At 44.2% G+C, this 24,300-nt stretch overlaps 2 protein-coding genes across 2 annotated transcripts; both read right to left on the reverse strand.

The window, feature by feature from the left end:
• Window positions 1-17,233: 17,233 nt before the first annotated feature.
• On the reverse strand, window positions 17,234-17,983 carry LOC145800158 (uncharacterized). Its single transcript, XM_082889800.1, has one exon. It carries the CDS (start codon window positions 17,981-17,983, stop codon window positions 17,234-17,236), a length of 750 nt encoding a protein of 249 aa, XP_082745926.1.
• Window positions 17,984-19,953: 1,970 nt separating this feature from the next.
• LOC114294594 (uncharacterized) lies at window positions 19,954-20,958 on the reverse strand. The gene has a single exon (XM_028238708.2). The coding sequence runs from the start codon at window positions 20,956-20,958 to the stop codon at window positions 19,954-19,956; it is 1,005 nt and encodes a 334-aa protein (XP_028094509.2).
• Between the last annotated feature and the right edge of the window lie 3,342 nt (window positions 20,959-24,300).

Below are 24,300 nucleotides of genomic sequence, written 5' to 3' on the forward strand. Positions count from 1 at the left end.
GATATGGATTCAATTCATGAAGGTAACTCGACCCATAGACCTCCGTTACTTGATGGTACAAACTATTCTTATTGGAAAGCTCGTATGAGAGCGTTTTTAAAATCCATCGATGAGAAAGTTTGGCACTGTGTGCTCTATGGGTGGAGTGAACCTACTGTCACCATTGATGGTATTGAGATTCCCAAACCCCTTGATAAATGGGACACAACCGACTATCAAAACTCGAGTTGGAATAGCAAGGCTCTCAATTCCCTTTTTTGCTTCGTTACACCTGAAGAGTTTCGTCGTATCTGCACGTGTGAGGTAGCAAAAGAGGCTTAGGACATTCTTGAAACGATTCACGAAGGTACTACTTCTGTCAAAAGGTTAAAACTTCAACATCTCACATCTGCCTTTGAAACCCTTTTTATGCGTGATGATGAGACGTTTGATGATTTCTATGCTAAACTCAGTGACATCGTGAATTCCTGTTTCACACTCGGTGAAAAAATCCCTGAAGCTAAAGTTGTTGGAAAAATTTTGAGGTCATTACCCGAAAGGTTCCAATCAAAAGTGACCGCCATTGAGGAGGTTCAAAATGTTGATACCCTCAAGCTTGATCAATTGGTTGGAAACCTGTAGACTTATGAAGCCCACAAGATTTCTAAGAAAAAACAAAAAGATAGTGTGGCTTTCACTAGTGCTTATGAGACTGCAAAAACTCCTGAGACTGAGTTTGATTTAGAGTCTGAGATGACGGCTATGTTTACTAAGCAGTTCAAAAAAAATTTAAAGAAAAAGAAGCCTAATTTCAGAGGCCCTATTTCAAAAGACAAGAGTAATGATAAACCCAAAACTTTTCCACCAAAACTTGCTCCAAAAACTAAAAGATGATTTGACTTCTTTAGTTGTTCACACTGCTCTAAAAGCATATGACTCACACATGTGGTATCTTGATAGTGGGTGCTCTCGTCACATGTCAGGTGACAAATCCTACTTCACCTCTCTTGAAAAATATGAAGGTGGAATTGTTACCTTTGGAGATGGTGGCACTTTGAGAGTCATTGGTAAGGGCTCTATAAGTGTAGCTGGTCTTCCCAAGCTTGAAAATGCATTACTTGTTGATGGTCTTAAAGCAAATCTTTTGAGCATTAGTCAAATGTGTGATTCCCACCATGAAGTATTGTTCTCAAAAAATAAATGTGAAATTTTGGATAAAAAGGGAAATATTGTCTTGCATGGGGTTCGCACATCTGATAACTGCTATGGGATTGTTACTACTAATGATCTCACTTGTCACTCTGCCATCATAAGTAACATTGATTTGTGGCATCAAAGATTAGGTCACACGAATTTTAAAGACCTAACTAAGATAGCCAACAAAGAGCTTGTGAAAGGAGTACCTAAACCGGGTAAGAATCTGAATCATGTGTGTGGACCATGTCAACTTGGGAAACAAACCCGTGCCCCTCATAAAAAGGTGACTAGCTTTACAACCAAACGTCCTCTTGAATTGGTTCACATGGATTTAATGGGACCTACTCGCACCGAAAGCATTGGAGGTAAAAGATACATTTTTTTAACTGTAGATGATTTTACTCGATTTTCGTGGGTAAATTTTTTAAGGAAAAAATCTGATACGTTTGATGCTTTCCAGGCCTTAGTCCTTAAAATCCAAAATGAACAGGGTGTCGCCATTGGGCGTATCATAAGAATCCTAACTGATCATGGTCGTGAGTTTGAAAATAGTTCGTTTTCGGATTTTTGTGATATGCATGGAATTAAGCATGAATTTTCTGCACCTATTACACCACAACAAAATGGAGTGGTTGAGAGGGAGAACATAGTTGTTCAAGAAATGGCTAGGGTCATGCTCCTTAGTAAGAAACTTCCTCCAAAGTTTTGGGCTGAAGCCTTAAATACTGCTGTTTATGTCATAAATCGCATGTATTTAAGGCTCGACACTTTACAAACTCCATATGAATTGTGGAAGGGATTGAAACCTAATGTAAAATACTTCAAAACTTTTGGGAGTAAGTGTTACATTTTCAAAGATAGAGAGCCTTTGGGAAAATTTTGACTCCCAAAGTGATGAAGGCATTTTTCTAGGGTATTCAACCACTAGTAGGGCTTTTCGAGTCTATAACCAATGAACTTCTTCTTTAATGGAATCAATCAATGTGGTTATAGATGACACAGGTTCCCCTACTCCAGCAACAAATGAGGATGAAAATGGTGAGTCTCCAATCTTGGATACTGAACCACAAAGTCAAAGAGAAACTAAGGTCCAATCACAAGAAATTGAGACAGCACCATCCTCACAGGTAAGTCAGAGTCCAAAGAGTGCTCAGAAAGACACCACTACTGATGCTTCTGTCACCGCAAGTCCTGAGTTCAAACCATTAGCAAGGGTGAAACTGAATCATCCAGCTCAACAGGTGATTAGAAATGTATCGGATCGAATAAAAACCCGAAGATAGATTCGGGATGAGGTATCTCATATGTGTCATGTTTCATTAATTAAACCTAAGAATATTAAAGAGGCCTTACTAGATGATAGTCAGGTTAATGCTATGCATGAAGAATTAGGTCAATTTAAATGTAACAATGTTTGGACTCTAGTTCCCAGACCTAGAGACATGAATGTGATAGGTACCAAGTGGATCTTTAAAAATAAATTTGATGAGAATGGTACTGTGGTTAGAAATAAAGTCAGGTTGGTTGCTCAAGGCTACACACAAGTAGAGGGTGTTGACTATGATGAGACATTTGCCTCAGTTACATGTCTCGAATCTATTCGTATTTTACTTGGTGTTGCTTGCTTTCTTGGTTTTAAATTGTTTCAAATGGATGTGAAAAGTGCCTTTCTGAATGGGTACTTGAAAGAAGAGGCTTATGTTGAGCAACCAAAAGGGTTTGAGGACCCTAAATGTCCAAACCATGTCTACAAGTTAGACAAGTGTAACAACCTCGGTTCGTAATTAACTACTAATTCGTAATTAAGGATGTTAATTAAGTGGTTAAAAAAAAGTTATGTGTTTATTATGTATTTTGTATGTTATTTGGGCCTTCAATCTGCTACTCGTAGCAATATCTATCATGATTTATGCTTTGATATGAAATGATTTATGCTTTGATATGAATTTGATAGCCTAAACGGTCTCAGAAACTGAAATTGAGTACGTGGATTGACTAATTAGAATTTTTGGAATCATCTGAGAAGTTTTGCTAAAAACTGATTCAGTTTAGTAAAATCGCATGTGATTAAATTAAGCCTTAATTCGAACTATTTTTGAATAATTGAATTTTGTGCTAGCCTTGACTAATTAAGGTTACTTGTGTTTGATTTAAATGATGCATGATTGGTACATAATCTAATCCTAATAATGATCCAAGATGTGATTAAGTGTATGATGTGCTAAGACATTTTGTGGTGTTGAGTGTAGGGGATTAAAACCCTTGTGTGTGTGTGTTAGAATTTTGCATGTGTGTGGATGTGTATTGTGCTCAAAGTGAGGTGTGTGTTGTGTATATTCTGATGAATTGGGAATGTTGTACCATTCATTTGGCTTCATTGAGTTCATCCATGTCTTGAGCTAGAGAGAGAGATAGCTCATTCTAGAGAGAGAAGCTTGTTTTTGTGCTAGAGATTAAAGAAACTAGGAGGGTTCATCTCACATTTCTGAAATTAAAGCCTTGGGTAAGGATTCTATGTCTAATTTCTGTAGCTATTCCTCCATGCATCATGATTTCATCAAGTTTTGAGCTACTTTCATGAGAATGCAAGAAAATGGGTCTTTGAACATGTAGATGGCTTTCATGAGTATTCATGGTAGATCATCTTTGAATTTAATCATTTTGAGTTTGAGTTTTAAAGTCCTTGCATGCATGTGAGCTTTAATCATGTCCATGTTTCAGAAATTCATGAGTTTCTTGATCACCACTTGCATGTTATGAAAACCATGAAAAGAGTTGAAATATTGCATGAAGGAATTTTGATTCAAATATTTCAAGAATTGATGAGTTTTTGAATAAAAGATGTTTCAAGGGTCTTGTATTGAAGTTTTCTAAAGCTATTTTATGTGTTTGATCAAACCATGCAAGACCGTAAGGTTTGAAGCTGGTTTGGAAGCCATTTTTGTTAAGCTTGGTGCTTAGAAATTTACAGTTGGCTCGAGCGAAGAAGTGGTGGCTCGAGCCAACATAACGAGCTCTCAGAATTTTGAACTCTGCAGAAGCTGGCTCGAGCAAGCTCTGTTTTTGCTTTCTGCTGGCTCTAGCCAAGAAAAGTTGGCTCTAGCCACCAACTTATTTTCAACAAGTTTTCAAAAGATGTTTTAAGTACATATCTTCACTCTCATCTCTTTATGGGCATTCTTAGGCATGATTTATGAGTTGTCAAAGATTAATAAGCTAAGAAACAACATAAGTAAGTGAATTAGAAAATATGTGTTGAATACGAGTATATGGGCAATATGAACAAGTTATGTAGCATGGAATGAATGGGAAATTAAAGTGAGAAAGCTAAGCCAAGTATGGCCACATGAATGAGTAATAATGAGACATGTTTTGTGCTATGTACATTTATGTTTGTAGGTCAAGACTCAAATACTGACCAACCGTTTCTGGAAGCCCACTGTGAGTAACATTTCTGTAAAGATATGTTGATATAAATTATGTTTTAATTGTCATTGATAAGCTATGGTTTCTTGAAATGCTATCTTGATTATGTGAGTGAATGTCTTATTTGTGAATCTATTATGGCATCCACAGATAGTCCCAAGTCATGGGGGACGACATGTAAATGCGGGTCCATGACATATATGTGATACGAGATCTCGTTAGCCACTTCATTGTGGTGATATGTGTTTAATCGGTATCCAGAACCGATTATTCTAGTCGGAGGACGATATATGATATGTTCTGTGAGATGTACCATTACGTTATGTTCTAATATGAGACTGATATGTTTGATTGTGATATATTTTTTTTACGGATATTGTATTTGGAATTCGTTCATTAACCCCTTTACTTTAATGTTATTCACTGGGCTCTAGCTCACTGTTTTTATATATGTATTTATAGGTGAGCGTTCTGGAGAGCAAGTGTAGGAGGGTTTTTATCGAGCCACTATTTTGAAGCCTACCAAGTGTTTTGGGTGCCTCCGAGTTGGGGCTAGGCCTGGAAGGTCGTTAGCAAGCTTTCGTTTATGTTATACATTTTTGTCCCGTATATCTATTTTTTTGTATAAGATATTGTGTTATATGTTATGTAATGTAAGTGGGTAAATTAACGCTTTTGCATGTGATTATTTGTTCATGTAGATGCACAACTCGTTGGACTATTGGTGTTTTGTTTATTGTTTTCGCAAGCCCCGATTATTTTGATTATACAGGAAGGCCTTCGGTAATCCAAGGATTACTAGCCGGTTATGATGCTAAACCTATAGGGCGGGTTTGGGTCGTGACAACAAGGCTTTGTTTGGGTTGAAACAAGCCCCTCGGGCTTGGTATGATAGACTTACTACCTTTCTTCTTGATAATGACTTTCAAGGGGGTAGTGTGGATAAGACTCTATTTGTGAAACATACTAAGTCTCATATTCTTGTTGCTCAGATTTATGTTGATGATATTGTGTTTGGATCCACTGCTGATCATCTTGTGAAATATTTTTCGGATTACATGACACATGAGTTTGAGAAGAGCATGATGGGAGAGTTGTCTTGTTTCTTGGGTCTTCACATTAAACAATCTTCTTCGGGTATGTTTGTTTCTCAGACTAAGTATGCTAAAAATATTGTGTCAAAGTTTGGTCTTGAGTCTGCCAAACATGCATGCACTCCCATGAGCACTAGTCTTCACCTTTCCAAAGATTCCTCTGGTATTGATGTGATCCTACCCTTTATAGGAGTATGATTGGGAGTCTTCTTTACCTGACTGCCAGTTGTCCTGATATTGCTTTCAGTGTAGGTGTTTGTGTCTGTTACCAAGCCAGTCCTAAAAAGTCTCATCTTCTTACAGTAAAACGCATCATTAAATATGTTAATGGGACATTAGGGTATGGGGTTTGGTTTTCTACTAATACTACAGCTGAAATTACTGGTTTTTCTAATGTCGACTGGGCATGGTGTGCTGATGATATGAAGAGTACATCCGGGGGGTGTTTTTACCTTGGGAATAATTTGGTTTCCTGGCATAGTAAAAAGCAAAATGCCATCTCTCTTTCGACTGCAGAAGCTGAGTACATTACTGTAGGGAGTTGTTGTACACAAATGCTGTGGATGAAGCAAATGCTTCATGATTATGGGATAGATCAGAACACTCTCACTCTTTTCTGTGATAATACAAATGCCATAAACATTTCAAAAAACCCTGTCCAACACTCTCGCACCAAACACATTGACATTCGTCATCATTTTATTCGAGAGTTAGTGGAAGAAGGCCTTGTTGTGCTTGAACATGTACCCACTGAGCATCAAAAAGCTGTTATTTTTACAAAATCCCTTGATCTTCTTCGGTTTGAGTTTCTTAGAAAGACCTTGGGTGTCGTGCTTAGTCACTAGGGTGTTACCTGTTACTTGAAGGGGAGTGAGTGATTGTTTTTTGTGTGCTTGGATGTTATAATCTCATAGTCATTGATTCCTATTATCTTTGCATTAAAAGTTTATATGAACACTACTCATGCTGCTTACAAGATCTCATTCTTTTTTGTTCATAGCTCATTCTGAATGCCCATACTCATTGACTTCATGATCTCATTCTGTACACATCCTTGAGATAAACTGTTGCAGGGGTTTCTGCACAAGTGATCAAAGTTCTCTATGGCCCACTAACAGTGTTTCTTGTACTTTTTCAAAGGAATTGACCTATACTAGTATATCATGGGTGATGTTGAGTCTCTTAACCATCTACCATCATTTGTTCACTTCCATGGTTTCTCCCTCAGTTCATTGAAGTCCGGGCATTAGGAAAAGGCTACCTCAGAGGCACCAACCAGGCCATCCTTTTTGATTTCATCCTTCTCTGGTTTGGTCTCCATACTCTTGAGCGTGCATGCCACTAGTGAGTGCCCACAAGAAAGAAAAGTTGAAAAAAAAAAGGAATCATTGATTGAGGGGGAGCCTTCACGTTTACTCAACAAATACCCCGTGATCCCTAGTGGTTTGACTTTTCTCTGTGATGTTCAGTTACTCTTGCTGGAGGTCTAGCCATCCGATCACTACGAGGATTAACTCTAGTTCTGTGGCCTCTCATGGATTGCACACACACACATTATTTTTGTGAGCTCTCGTGTTGGTTTCTGAGTTGTACATTCTCATGTAACTTATGTTCATTGTTTTGAGTTTATCGGACTTGCTCATGATTATTTGCTTCATCTTGTCAAAATTGCAAGTTAGTGGGCTTCATGGTTTGTAGATTATTTCATCTTAGTACCACCTTCATGCTCTTGTGCTCACTCACTTGTGTTTCAAGTTTCACGACATAGTGTGAGTATTGGTTTTTTTTTTTTTTAAAAAAAAGTTTTTTTTGTGTGTTTTGTTTTTTTCCCTCCTTCACTCGAGCGAAGGATTGCTCGCTCGAGCGTGCTTCTGCTACTGAGTTAGACCTGAGAGCGTGCGTTTTTGACTTGAGCGACAAGTTCTTGGCTCCAGCGACCCCTTGCGCATAAGTGTCCTCGCTCGAGCGACCTGTCGTGGTTTAAATACTGCTACTGTGTCTCTTCACTTCAGTTTTTGCCCTTTTTGCTTCGAGTGTTGTCTCTTTCACTCCCTTTGGGTGATTTCACTTCCATTTGTGTTCATTCCTTGGATTTCCTCTATCCAGCATTGTCATTTTTGGTAAGATTTCCTTTTCTTTTCTCTTTGTTTTATACTTCTCATTTTTTTTAGTGCGTTTGTGAGTCTGCTCTGTTTTAATCTAGGGTTCATCATTGATGATTGTGGTTATTTCATATGTTTTAGAGTCTCTCTTTTGCATTTTTGTTTAGGGTCTGGAACATTTTTGCTGGGTTTTTCTGCTAGGGTTTAATTTGGGGTTTTATTTTTAGTGTTTAATATACTAATCTATGTGGTCTTAGTACATTGATTTTATGTTTATTCTTTTAGCGATATCTCTATGTCTGTGGTCTTCACCCTATTTCTGTTTTTCCTCACATTCATCTTCTGCTAAAGTTTTATGTTTATATTTTTAACAATATTGGATTAATGGTGTTTTCATGGTTACTGTTGTTTTCTTTTAGGATTCTAATATTGTCACTGGGTATTGTGTGTTGTGGGTTGGTCAGTCATGGGTGAGCCTTCAAAACGTCACAAGACTACCGTTTCTCGTCCCCAATTCAACACTGACAAGTTCGAATCCAAGAAAAGTCTAAGCTGTTTAGGGAGTTTTATGCATCTCGTAAAGTCTATCTAGAGAGAAATGTCCTCCCCAGTGCTTTTGAGTTACTACCCATTCGTTCCTTGTTCAATTCCTTAGGAGGTGATCAAGTGTTGCATTTCTCGGGGCCGCAGAATCTAAGTCTTATTTGTGAGTTCTGTTGTAACATGCACTCCATTCGCAAAGAAATTCTAGCATCATTTTGCACTTGGGTTAGGAAGAAGTCTTTTGTCATTACTGGGGATGTTTTTCGTTTGTTTCTTAGCCTTCCCAAAGTCCCAAATTTTCATTTTCCTCTTCTTACTCGGACTGGTGTCGACTTTGATCGAGTTGCGTCTGAGCTTTGTGGTTTTTCCCGGACTTGGATCGCCGGGGCGCTCATTTAACAAAATGAGCTTCTTTCTCGGTTCCATCTTCGTAATATCATTGTTTGTGCTAATCTTCATGTGACCACTCATTCCTCGCACATTACCCAAGATTAGGGTTATGTGTTGTATTGCATCGATCACGGGCTTCCCATTGACCTACCCGAGATGATAGTCACGAAGATGATTTCTGTTTTTGAGGGATGTAAGTCCTTAGGTCTTCCGTATGGATGCTTGCTTACTAGATTTCTCACTTCTCTTGATATTCCTGTTTATGATGATGATGAGTTTGCTTCTCCTATGAAACCCGTTACTAAGTCGACAGTCTCCCAGAGTCAAGCTCATCTTCGGGGGGGTGTGTCGGGAGTTGGGGCATCTGATGCAGGTGATGATCCACTTGCTGAAGATGAGGAGTTTGATGCAGCCCCTGCTGGTGCACCGGATCTGCCTGAGATTTGTCCTAGATCATTTCGTGGCCAGCTGCAGCAATTTGAGCAGTCTGTCATACATTGGCTTGACAAGTTAGATGCTCGGATGGATACCCTTGATCGTCGGCTTGATGAGCAAAGCACGATGCTTTCACAGATTCTTTCATTATTTCAGATGCAGCAGCCCCCTTCTTCAGTCTAGTCTTTGACAGATATTTGACTCATGGTTTCTGGATAGTTTTTTTGTTCTTTTCTTGGACAAATTTTTCTTGGTTTGTTTATCCTTGTTTCTTTTGTCACTCCCGAACAAAAAGGGAGAGTATGTTTTTGGAGGGTATATATTTGGCTATATATATGGATATATGTTGCACACTTATGATGGTTTTTGCAGGAAGCATTGGAATAGCATTGGAATAGCATTGGAGTAACATTGGACTAATGTTTTATTTGGGATATTGTTCGGATAGTTCCAGATTGTTTGATTATTGTTTTCCATTGAGTTGGCTTGTTTAGTTTGATTATTGTTTTCCATTAAGTTGGCTTGTTTAGTTTGTATATTTGTTTTCTAGGAAATTTTGTCAGAAAGTTTTGTCTGGGTATTGACAAATGGGGAGATTGTTAGGTCCTTTAGTCTTGTCAATCCCGTGAACAAGCTTGTGTGATTGAGTTGTAAACTTCCTTTGTCTTGCTCGCTCAAGCAAAGGAGTGCTCGCTCGAGCAAAGGCTGCGTCTGGCAAAAAACCTGAGAATGATGAATGTACGCTCGAGCAAAGGTTGTGTGGCTCGAGCGAAGCCACTTATGGAAAAACATGCAAGATTAGTTCCTCGCTCAAACGAGTGAGTCTTCGCTCGAGCGAGCTTCACTGTTCCAGATTTCTATAAGTATCTATTTTAATCCTAAACTAGGATTAGGTTTTTGAGATCTACTTTGAGGTTTTCTAAGGTTTTCTTTTGGAGTATTTTTGTGAGTTTTCCTTGATAATTTGAGTGAGTATTAAACTCATGAATTGATAAGCACATATCAAGGAGGTTGATTGATTAAATACAAGAGTGTTCTTCTTCGGTGGAATCTGGAGATTCAAACGTGGAGTTTCAAAGGAGTTTGATTCTGTACGTAGTCGTTGATTCGGCAAGTGAAGTTGTGGATTCAACTTCAGATTAATCAATTCCGAGACGAAGGCTTATTGAAAGAGTTATAGAAGGTTCGAAGACAAATTGGATGAGTTTGGTAATTTGTTTATTATCTTTGTAATCTTTCTTTCTTCCGTAGTGGATTGATTAGTGGCGTTTCGCCTGTGGTTTTTTATTACAATTGAAGGTGCTTCAATTATGGTTTTTCCATGTAAAAATCGTTTGTGTCGATTTATTGTTTATTTCGAAAACAACAATCTAAATCACTTTCGTAAGTGCTTGATAATTTAGATTGTGTATTTTGATTGATTGGGAATTAGAATATTTAAATCTTGATCTAATCACGAATCACTTAGAATTTTCAATTGTCAGCACTTGGGGCCATTATATGTCGTAACAATATTACTCTTTCATTTCCAACAAATTCCGACTCATTGACTTTAGAGGAGAGTGATGAGCTGGTCTCTTTGGCCACTTTATGTCGTGATGTTGTGAAAATGGGATGAAACTTATTCCTATCATCCATGATCATGTCTAATCTCTTTCTGATCTTTGTGATTCTACGACTCATTTTTAATTTAAATCACAAATCAACTGTGTGTGAGGATAGAAAGAAATTGCTTACCCAAAACGTCCTCGTCACTTGACGTCGTAAAACTTCGTAGTGAAATTCATCGACGAGGTTATCTGCATCATAGAAAGCAGCTTGGAGTCTGTCAAACCATATCCCCCATCGCAATTGAGTAATTGTTATGGGCTTGATTCTGAGGAAAACCGCCATGACTGTACAGTCTCTTTGCATCTAAGAGCAAAGCTGTGATAGTGCACAAGGTTCCTGAGAGTGTGTACAACTCCTGCTCAACACCCCATGCCTTGCCAACTTCCCCCATTGCGCCGAACCCTATCTTGCCCAGAATTTTTCTTGCTAAGTCGAAAAGAATTGTTTCTACCATGTTCTAATTTCTTGATGATCAACAAGAAGTTGAAGAAGAAGAAGAATAAAGATTAATGGAAGCTAAGGTGGGTTGGGTTTAGCTGGGAAATAACTTAAGACTCAAACTATTATATGAATATTTGTTTTTGTACGGGGGCAAAATATCCTCTCCTTTCCGTACTCCTTGGATGTCGAGCTTCTCGTGATGGCGTCTATCTGTGCAACACAGAAATGGTGAGCTGCCCAGCGGTGGTGTGCCGGATAGACCCTCCGACGATCAAGTCAGACCACCGAAGGAAGACGAAGGCTATCAGAGAGAGAGAGAGAGAGTGTTAGTGATAGAGTGAATTTTGCATACCTTTAACGTTCCTCTTTCCTTCTATTTCTAGGCTGGCCATGCAGCCTCAAGATTATGCGCGCATTACCTCTGCTGTCCTTCCCTGGACAGGTGACAGTGCTCGCCTCTCACCACCTTACGCGTGTAAAGGCTTAGTCCTCCCACCAGTACACGCAGAACTGTCCAACGGTATTGATGCGTGCGTGGAGCAGATGTCCTCTCCCTCACGCCATTGGCCCAGGTGGCACACCTAACCGGAGTACCACGATCGGCCTATCCCATGTGGAGAACTGTCACCACATACACGCAACCGAGCTATGTGTCGCCGGCCTGCCCCTTTGGCAAAGGGGCCAAGGGATGATGCTCATGACTGGGCTGATATTGGCCGGTTTATTGTGGCTTACCAGTTCCGAGGCATGCCGGCCTCCATCCGTTCTACCTTCATCCGAGGTTATTTAGAATCTGTCTATCTCAGCTAACCGTTCAAAGGCATGCCGGCCTTCGCCTCGTCCTTGGTTTAGCCCGAGCTACTCATAGCCCGGTCTCGCCACTCGACTGCATGCCTTGCCAAATGTCTACAAGTCACAGCTCGATCGAGCGTAGTTCACGCCTGGTCTGCCGATCTCCTTGACCGAGCAAAACAGATCCACCGGCTGTGTCAGTAGAGGAAATAGCGCGGCGCCGTGAAGTTTGTCACGACCGGCACTATCGTAGCTCGGCCATACTAACGGTGCAAATCTCCCCTCCCAATTGCCCTTTAATCCCATCCGAGCTAATCGTGATTGGGGTTACCCTAGTGACCGAGCTAACGGTCCGTGATTTGCACTATTTCTGAGCTGAGCATGACGGCATCACTTCCAAGCCGAGCATGATTGCATCATTTCCGAACTGAGCAAGCCGAGCATGATTGAATCATTTCCGAACCGAGCATGATTGTATCATTTGTGAACCGAGCATGATTGGGGTCAAACGGCGTCGCCGAGCAATCCCATTTGATCGGTAATTACTTCAGCAGTCTTATTAATGGTCGTACAGCCGTACTGACAGCCGCGTTCTCAGTGCCATGTGGCCTCACGCCATTGGATCGTACAACCAGCTGTCTTGCACGCGCTGGAATTCAAACGGCGCAACCGTTTCGGCCTTTTTTCCCCCTCTTTATGCACAATCCAAGAGTCATTCGAACTGGAACTGGTGGAGTGGAGGGGGCCTTCGTGCCCCTTGATTCACCAAGCCTCAAAGCCAAACCTCTGAACTTGATATGAACAGTTCGGATTTGGACTGAACCGAGCAAAATGCTCATTTAGATCCGTAGGTAGAGCTATAGCCGAGCAAAAACTGTTTGTGGCCTCTCGCTGAGGCCGCAACCGAGCCGAATATAATTAGGTCAGTAAATAGACTGAACCGGGCTGAAAGCCTGAAATCTTTACTTGGTGCCTTGACCGAGCTGAAAGCTCGATTAGATCCGTCAATAGATTTGAACCGAGCTAAAACCAGCCTTGACTGAGCTGAAATGAGAACCAAATCAGGAAGGCTAAATCAACCATGTCGTTTAGCCGAGGTAGGAGTTAGACCGGCCAGATACCCAAAAATCCTTTCACTGAGCAATTTCCAATAAGAGCCGTGCAATTTATGTCGTGCTAACCCTTGGGATTATTTCTTAACAATGCAGAACAAACTAGGACCAACCAGGAGAGCACTATCACTGGTGGAGCTCAAAGAACGAGCAAAAACACCAACATTTTTGACCGAGATACAAAACCCAATAAGACCGAGATAGATGGGGAAGTACCAATTTATGGTTAGCTCGCCCGGCGCGATGGCGGAGTTTCGTAGGGAGTACAACATTCCTGACGACGTCGTCTTAGAGCTCACCAAAAAAGGGAGACACCCCTTGGGGAGATCTAGACCGGTGTCCGTTCACGGTAGTTTCAATAGTTGAAGGTGGACTTCGTTTCTCGGTCCAACCCTTGATCTGCGAATTTTTGAGGCAGACAAGGCTTTGCCCGACCCAAGTCTCCAACAATACGTACAAGATAATAAATGGGGTCACCGAGCTAAACCGGAGGCTCGGTCTCAATCTCGGTCTGGCTGAAATTTTCCACCAATATAGCCTCAGTAAGAATAAAGGTGGGTTTTGTTGGTACCTCAAAGTGAAGAAGGGCCGAGCAAAACTCATCAAAGGTAACCCGAACAAAGAGGCCAATGACGATGACTTCTTGTGGGTTTCTGGTCGATATGAAGACACCGAGGCACCCGTACCGGGATGGTATATTAGGAAAGATTTTGGCAGTGCTGGTGAGTAGTCCGGCTGACCGCACTATATTCTTTCTGCATTTTTTTTATATATATATTTTTCATCGGTCTAACACTCGTCTTCTTTTGCAGATAAGCACTTGGCAGCAGATTACATCCGGCTGAGGAACAGGAGTCATCGAAACTCCTCGGCTTCGAACAGACCTACCACTACACTGCACTGCGCAAGAGCCGGGTTACCAACTTTCTACGTGCGCCATCCCCAGAACCAGATCCAAACCTAGCACAGATCAGACTTGTTCCTCTCACCGCCGAGCAAGAAATGGTGAAGATCCGGGCAATCAAGTCCATGATCACTGGAGAGGAAAGCGGGTCCCAACCACTAGAGGCAACCAGGGAAACATCCTCCACCCCAGCCGGGCAAACAGAAGGAGCTGTGCTGGCATTAGCCAGCGAGTAGGCGGCTGGCCGGTCAAAGAAGAGGCAGAGGAAGGACCGATCAGGCCAACAATTGGTTGATGAAGACTCGGCCGAACACGCCTCAACTAAGCTGGGTGATCAGACCGATCAACAACTACCAGGGCCGTCCCAGAGCCCAGCTACCCCCCCAGTCTGGGCACCCGAGTACAAATACCAGGGCCGGGCTGTCACTGCCGCCGACTCAGTCTACGTCGACAAGGACCACTCGCTTGGTTTTAACATGACCAAGGGGTTGATCTTGCCCGCCGACATGAGAAACATGACAAGCTTTCCGACCTAAAGGTCCTTCGCTCGGCGACAAAATCCATAGTTTTGGTAAGTCATCAGTCTCTTTTTTTGAAGTTATTGTTCGGTTATTGCTCGGTTGCCGGAATACTGACAATCTTGCATTTGCTTGCAGGCCGCGTAGAAGAACTATCTCACCCACGAGCGCATGATCGCCGTGCGGCAGAGTCTGCGCGACGCCATTGCGAAGAACAAGGCCCAAAAGGCCGAGATAGCCAAACTCAAGGCCGCGCAAGAGGCAATTGCGGCGGAGCGAGATATCCTGAGTCAAAAAGTCGACCGAGCTGACGCGGACAAACAATGGGCCGTGAAGTCAACAAAGGCCAGGTACCTCGCCGAGCTGAGGAAACTGCGTGATGCGCACAAAGCAGAGGAAGACAAGGCTATGGATGACGCCGAGGACAGGGGCTACGCTCAAGGCGAAAAAACATATGAACGGCAAGTGCAGGCGACCAAGGACATCTTTTTCCAGTGCGGCTAGAAAGCTGCCATGGAGAAAGTTGGCCTTGGTCAGGATGCTGACATGTTCATAAATCCACCTGCTGCCTTCATACCGCACTATATGCAGGCGTATACCAGCACCACTGAGAACCGGCTCATTGCAGAGACAAGAAAAGAGGCCGAGGAAAAAGCCGCCGCCGTGTAACAAGCCGAGCAGAATCCTCCCGAAGCATCTCAAGATGCAGAAGATGAAGTGGCTGATCGGGATGTTGCCGTGGTGGAAGGTGCTGACGATGAAGCCGAGGAAAACTTGCCCGAGCACGATGTGGAGGATGCCGAGCAGACTATGCAAGTCGCCGAACAAACAGTCGAATTAGAGTTGGATTAAACCGTGTCTCTTTCTATTTTCTTTGCTTTGTTTTTGTCTTCTTTTTGCTTGGTTTTGGAATGTAACCGGGCTATGTCCTCCCTTATGTACTGCAACTTTCTCAATGAATGAAATTTTTGAACTTTTTGCCCGTTTAACTTCTATTGCTTTTTGGCTTCGACGTGCAAAATTTCCTTAAACATGTTCAAACTTCAACTAGCAGCTCGACTCCTTTGAAATTTCAAATGCAACTTTTAATTTGCCGAGCAAAATCTGGTCGACTCTAAATTGAGGGCTCATGTATGGGGCCGAGCAAAATCAGCTCGGCCTTGACGGGTTTGCAAACTTTATAAAATTCCAGTACGTCAATGTGACCGAGCAAAAACCAGCTCGCCCTTTCAGTTGGGTAGATCGCCAACATTTCACTTCTGCCGAGCAATGTCGGCTCGGCTTCTCATTAGTTGGACAAAACACCAACATGCCAAACTGGGCCGAGCAAAGTCAGCCCAGCCGCTACATTGGGCAAAACACCAATGTTTCATTTAAGTTGGTCATGTCGCCAACATTCCAGTTGGCCGAGCAAAACCCAGCTCGGCCCTTATGTGAATTGGTTCATTCGCCAATCATTTCTTTGGACAATGCACCAAGTGTTTGTGCGGTCTGTTTCCATTCCGGCGAGAGGAGATTAGTCCGGTCCCATTCAGGTCGGTCTCCTTGCCCTTGACACCCATAATTGTCTTGTATCCTTGCGATGTCATTGTACAGAGATGTAATACCAGACAACGAGAGGGCTATTTTTCATTACAAAATACCGTGCTATCTCTTGCATCAAAATGCCAAGAGGCTCAAAGTTACATAAATCTAAACAACAAAAGCGATTACATCTTAAAAGTAAAAGACCTTAAGATTGGCTGCGTTCCAAGGTTGGGGGACAGCCTTGCCATCCGAATCTTCCAAATGGTATGCCCCTTTTTCCGGCAAGACCAATCACCTTGTATGGTCCTTCCCAATTTGCACCGAGCTTTCCTTCGCCAGGGACCACCGTGTTTCCAAGCACCTTTCTTAATACCCAGTCCCCAATCTTGAATAGCCTGGGGTGCACAGCCTTGTTGTACTTTTTGGAGAGTTCTTGTTGATAAGCCGCTATGTGGATCAATGCTCGCGCCCTCCTTTCTTCAGCAAGGTCCAGCTCCAATGCCACCGCTTCATTATTCAGATCTGGCTGGAAACTTTCAGAGCGGATGGTTGGCATGCCAATTTCCAACGGGATGACGGCCTCCATGCCGTAGGCCAAAGCAAATGGTGTTTCCCCGGTCGACCGCCTTGGCGTAGTGCGGTATGCCCAGAGCACATTAGGGAGTTCTTCAGCCCACTTGCCCTTGGCCTTCTCAAGCCGTTTCTTTAGCCCATGCAGGATAGTCTTGTTTGAGGCTTCTGCTTGACCATTTGACTGAGGATAGGCCGGCGTTGAATTGTAAAACTCGATCTTCAACTCTTCGCAAAATCCGTGAAAGAGTTCTCCATCGAATTGAGTGCCGTTATCTGAGATGAGGGCCTTGGGTATACCGAAACGGGTGATGACACTTTTCCATACAAACTTCTTCACATCCTTTTCCTTTATAGACGCCAATGGCTTAGCCTTAACCCACTTCGTGAAGTAGTCAGTGGCGGCGATGAAGAACTTGCGATTGCCCGGGGCCGCTGGGAGTGGCCCCACTATGTCCAATCCCCAGAGTGCGAACGGCCAAGGACTTGTAAGGGGGAGCAGTTCTCTTGCTGGCTGATGGATCTGATGAGCGAACTTCTGACATTTTTCACATCGACGAACGTACTTCTGCGCGTCTGCCTGCATGCATGGCTACCAGTAGCCCTGAGAAATCGCTCGGTAGGCCAAAGATCTGCCCCCAGTATGGCTGCCGTAGATGCCTTCATGGATCTCATAGAGGAAGGCTTCCACCTTAGAGGGGTGAACACACTTCAAGTACGGCCCGGCGAAAGACTTCTTATACAAGGCTCCGGAAGGGGAGAGCCAAAACCGCTCTGACTTGGCTCGGACCTTGTTGGCCGTCTTCTTTTCTTCTGGCAGTACTCTATCTCTCAAGAAGGCGATGATGGGATCCATCCAGGAAAGACCCAAGTCGGTGCAGAGTACCTTGGCTGATTCTGGTTCCTCAATGCTTGGCCGGGGTAAAAATTCTATCATTAAGGGGTTGGGAAAAACTGTCTGAGTGGAAGCGAGTCCAGCCAATTCGTCAGCCGTGTTGTTTTCTTCGCGGTTGATTTGTTCCATCCTTATGGCGGCGAACTTCTCGATCTCTGCGCGTACCAGCACCTGATACTTGGCCATTCTTTCATTCCTTGCTTCATACTCCCCTGAGACCTGATTGACCACAAACTTGGAATCACTGAATACCATAAGGGCTGTGGCTTTCATTCTCAGCGCGCTTCTTAGTCCGGCAATGAGGGCTTCATACTCAGCCTCGTTGTTGGATGCTGGGAAGCCGAGTGTAATTGCCTGCTCGATGATCAGCCCGTCCGGTGAGGTCAGCATGATGCCCAGTCCGGACCCATGCCTGTTGGATGCCCCATCGACGAAGAGCTTCCACATCTCGCCAATGAACAGCTTCCAGCAATCAGACGGGTTTTAGGAGGTTCTCAGTTCCAAGTTTCTAGTCGGCCCATTCTGGTCTTTTTCCTTATCTTGGTTGGGTTCATCTTCGCCGGACTTTGTTAGTTCGGTCGTGCTTTGCCCTTCTCCTACTTGCGAGCCAACACTTGTTTTTGTTGCCAGAACCATGGGTTGTGCTAAATCCGCACCAACCAAATCAATCGGGCAAACTGGATGCATCCTAGGGGCAAATTCTGCCACAAAGTCAGCAAGTGCTTGAGCCTTGATTACGGTGCGCGGTTGGAACTTGATGTCATATTGCCCTAATTCCACGGCCCATTTCAAAATTCTCCCAGTGAATTCTGCCTTTTCAAAAAGCACCTTGAGCGGGAACTCGGTTAACACAACTATTGTATGGGCATGAAAATAGTGTGCCAGCTTTCTTGATGCCATCATTAGGGCCAGCGCCAATTTTTCCAAGGGAAGATATCTCGTTTCGGCTGGGAGCAGAGTCTTGCTTACATAGAAGATCGGTAGGCGCTGGGTGGCTTTAGCACGGACCAATACCGCGCTGACCGCATGTTGAGAGACAGCCAAGTAGAGGTACAACTCTTCGCCCGGCTGAGGTGTGACCAAAATAGGGGCTGAGGAGAGATATGCTTTCAGGTCTGCTAGTGCACGATCGCACTCATCATCCCAGAAGAACTTGGACTTCAAAGTTTTAAAGAAGGGCCTGCAACGATCCGAAGACCGACTAATAAATCTGTTCAACGCAGCTGCCATCCCGGTAAGATGCTGCACGTCCTTCGTGGAGTTAGGACGCTCCAGCTCTTGTATTTCCTTGATTTGTGATGGGTCGGCTTCGATTCCCCGGTTTGTAACCAGAAAACCCAAGGACTTCCCAGTGCCAATTCCGAAGGCGCATTTGGAGGCGTTCAGACGAAGCTTGTGATGCTTTAGGATGGCAAACATTTCTGCTAGGTCGGCGAGGTGTTGAGACATCTCCCTAGTCTTCACCACCATGTCGTCGATATAGGCCTCCATTGTTCGGCCCAAAAGAGGAGTGAACATCTTTGTTACCATCCTCTGAAAAGTCGCCCCGGCGTTCTTTAGTCTGAACGGCATGACTTTGTAACAATATAAGCCCCTGGGAGTGGTGAACGATGTGATCTCTCGGTCTGGTCTATACATAGCTATTTGGTGGTAGCCGCGATATGCGTCCAGGAAGCTAAACCTCTGATGGCCAGCGGTTAAGTCCACTAGTTGGTCAATTCGAGGGAGGGGAAATATATCCTTTGGGCAAGCACGATTGACAGTCTTGTAGTCAACTCAGACCCGCCACTTGCCGTTCTTCTTTGGAACCACCACCCTATTGGATATTCATCGAGGGTATTGCACTTCTTCTATGACCCCAGCTTCCAACAGTTCTTCACTTCTTCCGCTACCACCTCAGCATGGTGTAAGGCTGAGCGACATGTCCTTTGGATGACGGGTCGTGCATCAGGGAAGACATTCAACTGATGGCAAATGAAGCTTGGGTCAACGCCAGGCATATCGTAAGGCGTCCATGCAAAGGCCTCCAAATTAGAAGTCAAGAATTTGACGTAATCTAACCGCTCGGCGCTCGACAAAGATGATCCCAGGAGGAAGAACTTAGTCGGGTCGTCCTCGTCGATGCGCACTTCAACCAAATCCTCTACCGATTTTTCCTCGGCCTTCCTTCCTACGTCTTCAAGGACCTCCTTCCCCTTGGGCCCCTCAATCATCTAGACGAACCCTTTGGCTGCTCAGCTGCCATTTGCCGCAATGAAGCATTGTTTTGCCATCACCTGGTCTCCCCAAACCTCTTCGATTTGCCCGGTGGGCGCCGAAAAGCGCATAACTTGATGGAAGGTAGATGCAACTGCTTGCATGGCGTGCAACCACCCCCTACCCAAAATTAAGTTGTATGTGGATGAAACTTTCAGCACCTAGAATTCCACCTGCTTTACTACAGAACCCGCTCTGACCGGCAAAATGATCTTTTCGATCGGCCACTCTGGTTGAGAGTTGAAACCAACCAACGGGGACGTCGCGGGAGCCAAGTCTTTGTCCTCCAGCTTTATTTGCTTGAAAGCATCATAATACATAATTTTGACTGAACTCCCCTGATCGATCAAAATTCTTTTAATGTCAAAGCCTTTGACGCGAAGAGTTACCACTAAGGCATCATTGTGGGGCATCTGGATCCTTTCTAAATCCTTGCTTGTAAAGGTAAGGACGTCTTTTGGCTCGGTTTTCCCCCTCTTCACAGTGGGCTGAACAGAGAGCACTTCCCTCATATGCTCGGCCTTCTTGATCATCCCTCTCAGCTCACAGACCCTGGCTGGTTCAATGATACCATGGATAACATTGATTACACCTTGCGGGGCCACATCCAGCGCGGCTAGGCCGTTTGGCTCGGCTTGCCCTGATGGTGCGGCCTTCATTCCCCCATCTATGTATTGGTCAAGATGTCCAGCCGCCACCAACTCCTCCAAGTGTTGTTTGAGCGGCAAGCAGTCCTCCGTTCGGTGGCCCCGTTCTTCATGGAAGGTGCAGCGATATTTCGAATTGAAGCCCCTCTGCGCACTCCCTAACTTGGCTGGCCAACGGACGAAGGGTTCACCTCGAATCTCGCTCAAAATGCGGTAGATGGGGATTTTGAAGACTGTGGTGATTCCAGTCTGTGCCTTCAATTTTCTTTTGGCATCCTCCGCTGCATCACGGGGAGTGTCAGCCCGGTCGTTTCGGCGGCCCTTGTTTCTGTCATCACGGTTTGAACCATGGCGCTGATCTTTTGACCGGTTGTTTGGGCGGTTATCCTCCTGCCCAACCGAGTGAACTTTCCCCGCCACCCTTCTGTCCGCCGTGACCGGATTAGCCTTCTCGGTCACGGAGGCGGCATCATCCTTCATGCAAATGTGCTCATTGATCCGCTGCATCAATGACTCCATGGTTGTGGGTTGATGCATCGTGAGTGAATCTCGCAGCCTATGTCCGACTGGGAGACCCCGTTTGTATTAAGTGATCGCCAGATTGGTGGGGCAGTCGAGGATCTCATTGTAAGTTTCCCAGTATTTCGCATTGTATGCCTTCAACGAACATCCAGACTCCATCTTGACGCCTAGGAGATGGTCGACCTCCTTCGGCGTTCGTGTGTTAGTTTTGAATCTGGTGACGAAGGCTTCCGCTAGTTGCTGCCACCCCTCAATACTCCCCTCCGGGAGCCTTTCGAACCACTTCAAACCCAGCTCTCCCAAGCTTGCTGGGAATATGAGGCACATCAAGGCGTCGTTGCGTCGGTGGCCAGCCATTACTTGCCGGTAATGGCTCACATGTATGTACGGATCTATCTTGCCATCGTATAAAGTGAACTTTGGTTGGTGGAATTCGGCGGGGAGTGGTGTACTCTCAATCTCTGGAGACAGCGACGTGGCTGTAAGTCGTGCCAGCTCTTTGTCCACCAACGTAGGGGCTATCACTTTGGGGGCTGGCATCGCCACTTCCTCACTACAATGAACTGGAGCGCTCAACCTCTACAATGCCAGCACTCTCAGAGCCTCCCGACGGCGCGCCCTCTCCTCCAATACATCCCTCAAGTCCCTGGAACGTGTGGAGAAAGAGGATCGCGACGTCGGCGTCGGCGTGAGGGGCGGTAAGTGCTGTCGCGAGAGAGGGACCTGCCCTCTCTTTGTTCAGAATCTCCAACCCCATAGTTCCTGGTGATGGAGAGAGAGTGAGTCCTCCCCTGGCGGCGACTGCTACAACGAGGGGACGGGGTGCGCTCACTGAGGTTGCCCTCTCCAGCAACACCCTTCCCTTTAATCTGGCATTTTAGCAGCTCCATCTCCGCCGCCATCTTGCTAATGAGGGCGTCTTGGTCCTTGAGTTTGTGCTCCAGGCGCTGCGCATGCGACTCGCCCTGGCGTCGGCGGCCCTCTGGACTCTGCGAGCGATCAGTACTCCTCCCTCGTTTGTCTCGTGCACCTCGCGAAGAAGTCTTTAGGCCCGCCATGGCTGGAATATTCGGGGGGCCTTCTCTCAGGCGGACATACTCAGGTGTGACGCCATCGACAACGGACAGTGGGGCTTCGTCGTTGTTGGCCATGGAAATGGTCGAAGAAGCTCAAAGAACAAAGGTTGAGTACCAAAGAATTCCCACAGACGGCGCCAATTGTACGGGGGTGAAATATCCTCTGCTTTCCGTACTCCTTGGACGTCGAGCTTCTCGTGACGGCGTCTATCTCTGCAACACAGAAATGGTGAGCTGCCCGGCAGCGGTGTGCCGGATAGACCCTCCGACGATCAAGTTAGACCACCAGAGGAAGAAGAAGAAGGCTATCAGAGAGAGAGAGAGAGTGTGTTAGTGATAGAGTGAATTTTGCATACCTCTAACATTCTTCTTTCCTTCTATTTCTAGGCTGGCCATGCAGCCTCAAGATTGTGCGCGCACTACCTCTGCTGTCCTTCCCTGGACAGGTGACAGTGCTCGCCTCTCACCACTTTACGCGTGTAAAGGCTTAGTCCTCCCACCAGTACACGCAGAACTGTCCAACGGTATTGATGCGTGCGTGGAGCAGATGTCCTCTCCCTCATGCCATTGGCCCAGGTGGCACACCTAACCGGAGTGCCACGACCGACCTATCCCTTGTGGAGAACTGTCACCACATGCATGCAACCGAGCTATGTGTCGCCGGCCTGCCCCTTTGGCAAAGGGGCCAAGGGATGATGCTCATGACCGGGCTGATATTGACCGGTTTATTGTGGCTTACCAGTTCCGAGGCATGCCGGCCTCCATCCGTTCTACCTTCATCCGAGGTTATTTGGAATTTGTCCATCTCGGCTAACCGTTCAAGGCATGCCGGCCTTCGCCTCGTCCTCGGTTTAGCCCGAGCTACTCGTAGCCCGGTCTCGCCACTCGACTGCGTGCCCTGCCAAATGTCTACAAGTCACAGCTCGGCCGGGCGTAGTTCACGCCTGGTCTGCCGATCTCCTTGACCGAGCAAAATAGATCCACCGGCCATCTCAGTAGAGGAAATAGCGCGGCGCCGTGAAGTTTGTCACGACCGGCACTATCGTAGCTTGGTCGTACTAACGATGCAAATCTCCCCTCTCAGTTTTGTACTAGTTGTAGTTGGTGCCATTGAATTGCAGGTGAGTGCAGCTGGGAAGTTTCTATTTTCACACCACACAAACTTTTTTTTAGTTGTTTCATATTTTCTTAATCCACACCAACACATTTTCATAAGAAAAAACCCAAAATACCATCACCTTTTCGCCTTGTGAAGGAGTGGACTGGACTAAGATGGCTGTTGAGTCCATGATCCCATGTTTGGTTCAGTCTTGGAGCTTCTGGACTAACATTCCAGTGGTATTCATAATACCCCCTCAGTGATCGGATTAGAATAACTGTAGAAGAGGTGGATTGAACAAATAATTCGTGGATTAGAGTGCACCGGATGTCTAGCCGGTTGACTAGAATAATGACTTTTTTTTTTTTTTTAAGGTGCGGCCTGTTATTTCTGAATTTTTTTTTTTTATATTTGTTTTAGATTATTATTATTTTTTTCATAAAATATATATATATATATATTTATTTTATATAAAAATAATTTAACAAATCCCTCACTGACAACTATCATCAAAACAAATACACTTTTACTTAATTTCTTCATTAACAATCCTCACACTAACAATCTCCTCACTAACTATCCGTTTACTAATAATCACATCCAACCTAATCCGCCAAACAAATGTAACCCTAATCTTTAACTCTATAACCACTATCACTGACGATTGCTCCCCCTCTCGTCATTGCCCCTCCCTAGCATCCTCCTCCTTCTTCTCCAATGACTGTCACTTCATCTCAATTAATAATTTTTAATGATATCAGATATATATTACAATTAATAATTCAGGTAATTTTATTATTGTATAGAAAAGTAGTTCAAAGTTTTATTTTTTTTTTCTGTTAAATAACAAATTCTAACAAATGGGATATTTTTAATTTTCAGAACCACAATAAAAAATTCGTATTCTAAACAAATCTCATTGATATATTTATAATTTATCATTTTTTATTTGTTTATACAATAATGTGCAGCCCATCGTTAGATTTTTATTAAGGCAAATTACTGTGTTTTTCTCTAAATTTGAAAAATATAATAATGCATAATTTTGACGTAATTATATTTATATTTCTTTTAATAAGATTATATAGATCGAACTTGATGTAGACAGTGTGAAAATATAAAATAAATAACATAAAATTTACAGCTTCGCTTTAAAAAGATGAT

This window comes from Camellia sinensis, chromosome 10 (genome assembly GCF_055761805.1).
Source record: "Camellia sinensis isolate YWXY chromosome 10, ASM5576180v1, whole genome shotgun sequence".
In the NCBI taxonomy this organism is placed as follows: Eukaryota; Viridiplantae; Streptophyta; class Magnoliopsida; order Ericales; family Theaceae; genus Camellia; species Camellia sinensis.

What these genes read in the sequence shown, in the direction of transcription:
- LOC145800158 (XM_082889800.1), bottom strand. Translation starts at nt 17,983, where the DNA reads ATGTGGAAGCTCTTCGTCGATGGGGCATCCAACAGGCATGGGTCCGGA.
- LOC114294594 (XM_028238708.2), bottom strand. Translation starts at nt 20,958, where the DNA reads ATGGAGTCATTGATGCAGCGGATCAATGAGCACATTTGCATGAAGGAT.